The 8,485-nt window shown below is 30.1% G+C and overlaps 2 protein-coding genes and 1 pseudogene across 2 annotated transcripts; all 3 read left to right on the top strand.

Moving 5' to 3' along the window:
• The first annotated feature begins 753 nt into the window (after positions 1-753).
• Positions 754-1,580, top strand: LOC106351014 (dirigent protein 22). Its single transcript, XM_013790828.3, has one exon. The coding sequence runs from the start codon at positions 881-883 to the stop codon at positions 1,352-1,354; it is 474 nt and encodes a 157-aa protein (XP_013646282.3). The 5' UTR covers positions 754-880; the 3' UTR covers positions 1,355-1,580.
• A 935-nt stretch (positions 1,581-2,515) lies between these two features.
• Positions 2,516-4,341, top strand: LOC125580294 (glutathione S-transferase T3-like). Its single transcript, XM_048744610.1, has one exon. The coding sequence runs from the start codon at positions 3,390-3,392 to the stop codon at positions 4,056-4,058; it is 669 nt and encodes a 222-aa protein (XP_048600567.1). The 5' UTR covers positions 2,516-3,389; the 3' UTR covers positions 4,059-4,341.
• Positions 4,342-4,460: 119 nt separating this feature from the next.
• On the top strand, positions 4,461-6,650 carry LOC106349588 (annotated as a pseudogene).
• Positions 6,651-8,485: the final 1,835 nt, after the last annotated feature.

Below are 8,485 nucleotides of genomic sequence, written 5' to 3'. Positions count from 1 at the left end.
ACTACTATTATTATTATTATTATTATTATTATTATTATTATTATTATTATTATATGTGTATATTCATATATATTTTAATAGTTGTATATATGTATTTATCAACAGTGATAGTTTTACTTTTACACATGGTGATCTATCTAATCTTTTAGTCAGATGTGCATACACAATTCATAGTTATCGTAAATTTGTAATTTATATATTAGTATATTTATATTGCTATATATGCACAGTACGTATGATAAATATAGTTCACACTAAATTAATCATTTCCAACATTATTGAACTAGGGTGCACGTTTTCCTCTCTTTGTTTTTTTGAAGGCTGCCTCTCTTTGTTTTGCACATACCTTTTTATTTCCACAATCAGATTTATAAAAGCAAAAAGTGTACACCACTTTACAGAGAAAATGCCATAAATATACTAATATATAATCCCAGTACATAACTGTTAATATTATCAACAGACATGTTATAATTCTCTATTTTCCAAGTCATATATATGGCCGGCTCTAGAATAATACATATAATACAATTTCTTACAATAGTTTTGTATATATATCAAGACAAACCTAGAAAAAAATCTCAACAAGAGTAAATTATGATCTTCCAAACGTAACATAATAAAACCATATTGTAAAGGATTAATCAAATACTCTCTAAAACAGCCATTAATAATTAATATCCATTGTCTACAAAACGATAATTAATATCTACGCCTTTCTCTTCTATAAATACACACACACTCGTTATATACAGCACAAACGTTCAGCTACATGCACAAAGAACCACAAGCATGACTAAGCTCATCCTTAATTATCCTTGTCGCAGAAATTTTCCTCCTCACCGCCATTGCTTCAGCTGAAGATGGCTTCGCAAGAACCATGAACAAAAAACTCATCGACCTCCCAGATCATGAGACACTCACCCATCTCCGGCTCTACTGGCACGACTCCACACGCGGTCAAAACCCTAGTACCGTCAGGATCCAACAACCGGTCTCGAATTCCTCCTTATTCGGATCCATCTCCATGATGGACGATGCGTTGACAACGGATGTGATGAAGAACTCGACTGTGGTTGGCCAGGCCCAAGGGATTTATGCGGGAGCGGCCCAAGGAGAGATAGGTTTATTGATGGTGATGAACTTTGCTTTCAAAACCGGGAAGTATAACGGGAGTACGATCACGATCCTTGGTAGGAACGTTGTGATGGAAAAGGCTAGGGAAATGTCGGTGGTCGGAGGAAGCGGGATGTTCGGGTTTGCTAGAGGTTATGTCGAGGCTCGGACCAAGTTTCTTGATCTCAAGTCCGGCGTAGCCATTGTTGAGTATAACTGTTATGTCTTGCATTACTAATCATAACTATGCTTTTGTTCGTTTGTAATGTTGTTAAGTAACATTTGCATTTGACGAATGTTATTGTCTGTTTTCCTTTTTGTTGTTGTATGTCATGTTGTGTACCGTGGTGTGATCGTTGTGGGAATGTTCTCTAGTATATATTCCCATTTAAATAATTTTGGAATGATCATGAGCACAATCATGATCTAATCAAACCTTATAGTATAAATACTTTGTTGTTTAAGAAGAGTTTTGTCAAAGTGGCAATATTAGTATCCAGTATTCAAAGAAGGATTCTTAGATCCGAAGAAATTGTCTTAACAGTAATTGACTAATTGGTCTCAGATTTGTAAGAAAAAAATCCCAACAAAAGCTCAATATTGTAAATTTTTAACAAAAGCTCTTATTTTTGTTTGAGAAATTCTTGGGTTCACCCCTAGGGTGAACCTCTAGGTTCACCATCCAATAGTATTTGAGTATTTGATATTTGATATCTTTTGAAAAAGCAAATAAAATTGAATATCCAAATTAGATTATATTTTTAAATAAAATAATAAAAATACATAAAAATAGTTACAAAAAATAAATTAATTAATATTGTTAAGTCTTCAGCAAAATACTAAATCCAATACCCTAAATCCTAAACCCTAAACCCTAAACGTTAAACCTTTAACTTTGGATAAACACTAAACCGTTGGAAAATCTTAAACCCGAAATCATACATTAAAAACTAAATTTTCATAACACTAAACCCTAAATCCTAATCACTAAACCCTAAACCCTTGGGTAAACTCTCAACCCTTGGATAAATCATAAACTCTAGGGTTTAATTTTAAATATTTTTGATTTAGAGTTTATGATTTATCCAAGGGTTCAGGGTTTATCCAAGGGTTTAGTGTTTAGTGATTAGGGTTTAGGGTTTAGTTTTATTAAGATTTAGTTTTTAATGTATGATTTAGGGTTTAAAATTTTCAAATGGTTTACGGTTTATCCAAGATTTAAGGTTTATAATTTAGGGTTTAGGGTTTAGGATTTATGGTATAGGATTTAGTATTTTGCTAACAGTTTAACAATATATTTTTTTTTTTTTTTGTAACTATTTTTATGTATTTTTATTGTTTTATTTTAAAAATATAATCTTATTTGAAAATTCATTATTATTTCTTTTTTAAAATATCAAATACTCAAATACTATTGATTGGTGAATCTCGAGGTTCACCCTAGGGGGTGAACCCAAGAATTTCTCTTTTTGTTTTCAATTTACTCCCATGCGGTAATGTATATAGTTGTACCATGACCAATGAGGGTGTTGAAATCCACGGCTGAAAAACATCCGGTGAGGGTGTTGAATTCTTATGTTAATCTACATGTTTTCAACATGCCTTGGAAAGTTTCAGCTCTTGAAAAAAAATTTTGTGGTCCCGAAATGACACGTGGCGCACTGTGAGTGGGTAGAGAGGGTTGGGAGAGTGCACGCACGCGCGCATGATTACATGATTTTTTTTCTTTTTTTAATTCACGATAATATTTAAATGCTCTCTTCTCATTGGCTATACAGATTTCCTTTGATATTTATCCCCACCCAATAATTAGAACCCATTTATTTATAATATAACTATTTTAAAAAATATCAAAATTATATCAAAATTCAAATTTTTTTTTTATCTATAAATAGAGACTACGCTCATTTCGTTTGGATACAGAAAAAAAACATCATTTTTTCATTATAATCAACTATTTTAGTGTTTAAATCTTTTTTTTGGTTAAATGGATCCCAATAATAATCATTTTAACACCCAAAGCTCTTCTAATTTTCCGTTTAACTTCCAAAATTCCAACAATTATCAATTTCAAAACCAAACTTCCAACCAACCCCAAAATATACCAAATTATGGTTTCCCACCAAATTTCTTCATGCCATCATCTATTCTGAATTATCCTCCAAATTACGGATCAATGATGCAATATTTTTCTTAAACACCTCCACTTTCTTCTACTCCTTCCGAGAGAAACTGAATTTCCCGAATTTTCTACCCAAATAGCTCTTGGTGGCATGAGTGGTTCTAGCGAACTCATTCCCGACGCAAATCCAGATGAATCAGCTCAAGCTCGCCGTAGAAACCCTAAGTGGACCACCGGTCAAAACTTGGTGCTACGTAGTGGATGGATTAAATATGGGACAGACAGCATTGTTGGCATGAACCAGAAAAGCGAAGCATACTGGAGTAAAATTTCTGAGTACTGTAATGAGCATTGCTCATTTGATTCTCCCCATGATGGAGCTTCATGCATAAATCATTTCAACTATTTGAATAAAAAGTTGAGCAAATGGAGTGGGGCTTACGATAACGCTGGGCGTATGCAACAAAGTGGATGGTCGGAGAATGATGTAATGTCAAAAGCGCATGAATTATATTCAAGTGGTAAGAATGAACATTTCAATTTAATGTCGGAGTGGCTTACTGTTCGTGATCAACCGCGCTATGGTAGTCAAGTAGAAGGAAATACTAGCTCTACAAGTAATGGATCTAAGAGATCCCAAGAGAGTGATGCCAATGATTCGAACTCCGTAGGATCAAACTCTGTAGGATCAAGTGCTCTTCCAATGGGGAGAGAGGCAGTAAAAAAAAAAGGCAAAAAGAAAAGCAAAGGCGCATCTTTGGAAACCGTCAACGAAGAGTGGAATGAATACAAACAATTCAAAGAGCAAGAAATGGAATGATTGGACAAAATAGCCAAGACACAAGAGGAGGCAAACCGATTGATGAAAGAAAAGATTGAAACCAAAAAAAATGAAGATGTTCTTGAAGCTAAGTGAAAAAGAACATCTTGATGAGAAGAACAAACAGCTGTTAGAGAAGTTGAGCAACGATCTATTTGGAAATTAGTAATGTATGTTTGTATTTTTCTTTTAATAATGTGTGTTTATATTTTTCTTCCTTAATAATGTATGTTTTTGTTTTTTCGACTTTAATAATGCGTGTCATTTTTCACTTTAATAATTTTTGTTTGTATGCAATCCGTGACTTTCTGATTTTGTAGAGAATCCAATCATTATCTATTATTTATACCAATTTAATGTTTGTTTGGAGTCCAGAATTTTCATCCACTCAGTCTTTTATAAATGGAAACTAATTTTCCCGTAAATGTATCAATAAGACAATTTCATCTTACAAAAAAATATCAATGGATCCATCAGAATTTCCTTTCGATATCGAAGTGTACAAAAAATAGTGTGAGCTTGAAGAGAGGTATATCGTACACCGGTTTAGAGAGCGCGGAAAAAAATTTGAGGAAGACCATACGTCTCGTAGCAAGAGAAAATACTTCAAGAGAGATCATGTAGCAGTGAATCAAAGGCTGATTGATGACTACTTTGCCAATCAACCTACATATGATGAACAAATGTTTCGTCGGCGATTCCGGATGCGAAAACATGTTTTTCTTCGGATCGTTGGACCTATCAAGCAGTGACAACTATTTCACCCAACGAGTTGACGCAGCAAATAAGGATGGTATTTATCCATTAGCAAAATGCACTACTGCCATGCGAATGTTAGCGTATGGTGTTGATGCCGATGTGATTGACGAATATATCAAGATAGGAGGTACTACAGCATTGGAGTACTTGCGCCGTTTCTGTAAAGGAATCATACGGTTGTATGAGCAAGAGTATCTCAGAGCTCCAACTCAAGATGACTTGCAAAACTTTTTGCATGTCAGTGAGATGAGGGGGTTTCCAGGGATGATCGGGAGTATTGATTTTATTCATTGGGAATGGAAAACTTGTCCAACAGCATGGGAAGGTTAGTTTACTCGGGGAGATAAGAGAACCACCACGGTTATACTTGAAGCAGTTGTGTCTCATGTTCTATGGATTTGGCATGCCTTTTTTGGATGTCCGGGAACATTAAACGATATAAATGTTCTAGATCTTTCGCCGGTGTTCGATGATGTTGAACAAGGTAATACTCCAAGAGTAAAGTTTTTTTGTAAACCAACGTCCATATGACATGGCATACTATCTAGCTGATGGTATCTATCCTTCTTATCCAACTTTCGTCAAATCAATCCGACTTCCTCAAAGTGAACCAGACAAGTTATTTGCAAAATATCAAGAAGGGTATCAGAAGGACATCGAACGCGCATTTGGGGTATTACAGGCTCGGTTTAAAATCATTCGTGAACCAGCTCGCATGTGGGAGATATTGTATCTTGCTATCATCATGCGGTCATGTATCATTGCATAATATGATTGTTGAGGATGAACGAGATACATATGCTCATAATTGGACAAATTATGATCAATCTGAGGCAAGTGGTTCGAGTACACCACAACCATTTTCTACTGAGGTGCTACCAGCATTTGCAAATCATGTGCGTACTAGATCTGAATTACGTGATTCAACTATACATCATGAATTGCAATCAGATTTAGTTAAACACATATGGGCAAAATTTGGAATGTTTCATGGTTAATTTTTTAAAAAAAATATGTATGTGCTTTAAGAGTTTGAATGTTTTTTTTTATTTTGTGTGCTTTGTATCGGTTGTGTTTAAAATTTCTTAATAATATGTGTTTGTATCGTGTGTATTTAAAGTTTCCTAATTTTAGTTGTTTTAATAATAATAAGTTTCGCATTTTTGAAAATAAAATTTGGTAAATATCTTACTTCAAAAATAAATATGTTCTTAATTTTGATTGTTTTATTAAAATACAGATTTTGGTATTATTTAAAAATCAAGCTAAGTATAATAATTCAAAATAAATATTATTACAAGTTTTGTTATTTTAGCTTTTAAGTTAATTGTAAAAAACAAAAATATGAATTAAGAGTTGTGGGGTAGGGTGTTGAATTTTTTAAAACAAACCATTGTAGATGTGTAGATTGAAGTGGGTGTTGAATAAATGAGGTGGAAGAGAGAGAAGATGATGTAGAGTGTTAAAAAGAGAAAAATAGGGTGTTGAATATGGGGAAGGTGTTGAATATGGAGAGGGTGTTGAAACCGTTGTACATGGTCTTATAGTAGGATGAGTCTAGGAGAACCAATTGGATTTGGTCCAAAAAACAGTTATTTATCAATTGTGTTTCATGAGGTTGGTATCTGAGTTAGTGTTATGATGGGAGTATTTACTCTATTTTTTGGCAATTGTGTTATACTATATAGTATTGTAAACTTTGTGGAATATTAGTATCCTCACGGTAAATCTTAGGACAACTCAATAATGGTGTAGAAACATTTTTTACTTTGTTAATATATAACAAACTAGGTGATTTTCCCATGCTCATGCACGGATACAAATATTTCTAAAATAAATATACTATAATAATTGATTGCTATTTACTTTTAATTTATAATTTGTATGTATAATTTATATTAATAATATTATACTATTTTAATTATACATATGATTTTATATATGTTATATCTAATCGGTTTTGTTGTTTTTACAGTCGATTTAATTATAATTTGGGTAAATATATTAAAATTTTGATTAATTTCTTATTTGCATTTAGGTGGTTATTGTCTTAGATATGTAAATATATTTTATGAAGATTATGTATAACTTAATATATATTGTGCTTAGAATGAAATAAAAAAAATAAACTAAAGTGTTTGATTCCAAATTACATAAATTAATATAAATATAATATTCCGAAGCATGTATATAAATTTTACAAAAGAACTAAATTGTAAAAGTTGGTTAATATTTTATTTTCATTTTAATATGTTTTGAGTTGTCTTATGATTTATATTTATAAAATAAATTAATATTTTTATAAAATTATATATTTTTATCAGAGTTAAATTTATGGTTTTAGATATAAGTTTGATTAGTCGAGTGAGTCATATTGTGAATATATTGAGTTACATATATTCTTTCAAATTCAAAATGAAGTATATAATTAAGTCAAATCAAATCAATTTTATTTATCGTTTAAATACACACGTACTTTCATAATATTTATCAAATTATATGTTGATGTTTTTTTTTAAAAAAGATTAGAAAATAACGCAATGCTCAATAGGAAGTTACATGCATAAGTAGCTGATACATTTTCGGAAGCTCATGAACACATATCAATATTTACAATAATTAAAATATTTTATAAATTCTAAATAACTTTATGCATTAGATTTATTGAATGGAAACTGAAATCATTTTAAATAATCTTAAAAATAAGAATTCATATTTGCTTTGGTATTTTGAATATGATTATATTAAGTTCCACAAATATAAAAACATAAAATTTAAACGAAAATTTAATACTAAAAAAATAACTTTAATAAAGATAAAATATAATATTTCTACCTCATTAAACTATTTTGTAACTATTTGTTCAAATGATGTTTATTTTTAAAATTTATTTTTAGTTTTTTTTTAATATCTCTTAAAAATAAGTAGTAAACAAAATTGAGATTGTATTTGGAAAATAATATTATATAAGTAAAATATAATTTATCGACATTTTTTCTGTGATTGAAAGATATTATAGTAAACTAAATATATGAAAAATAAATAAACCACTTCAATAATACTAATTATAAACTATTTTTGTCAATTAAACATATATATCAATTTATGTTACCTAATTATTTTATGTAATCATCTAAGAAAAAGATAGATATATAAAAATATTTCTATTACTTTGAATTTTTTTTATTGTTTAAAATTATGTTTTAAAAGAAATAATATTTCTTTTTCTAATATCAAGATTATCTGTGTAAATTATTTTTAATGAAATCACATTATATAAAAATTTATATATTTCATCTAAGAAAATATTGATATAAATAAAGTATTTTATTACTTCAAAAGTATATTTTATGTTATTTAAAAATATTTTTTAAATGTAATATTACTATTTTGTGAATTTTCCATTTTTTATGAAATCATATTAGATATACATATATTTTCGTTTTTCAATTAATTTTTTTTTTAACTTTATAAAAAAATTCATTTTTTCTTATATGTATATGTTTTTTGGAAAATTTTAAAAAGGAAATTAAATAAAAAATAAATAATAGTATTTTAAATATAATATTTTTAATTCATTAAGGCTATCAGTGTAATCAACCATCGTGAGAGTTAACGTGAGAGCGACACATAGGAAAATGACTTCTCAATTATGCGCCTAGGTCGAT

Source organism: Brassica napus, chromosome C1 (assembly GCF_020379485.1).
Source record: "Brassica napus cultivar Da-Ae chromosome C1, Da-Ae, whole genome shotgun sequence".
NCBI lineage: Eukaryota > Viridiplantae > Streptophyta > Magnoliopsida > Brassicales > Brassicaceae > Brassica > Brassica napus.
Note: the sequence above shows the minus strand (reverse complement) of the source record. Positions and strands in the feature narration are given on the sequence as shown.

Coding starts and splice junctions, on each gene's coding strand:
- LOC106351014 (XM_013790828.3), top strand. CDS start 881: ATGAACAAAAAACTCATCGACCTCCCAGATCATGAGACACTCACCCAT.
- LOC125580294 (XM_048744610.1), top strand. CDS start 3,390: ATGAGTGGTTCTAGCGAACTCATTCCCGACGCAAATCCAGATGAATCA.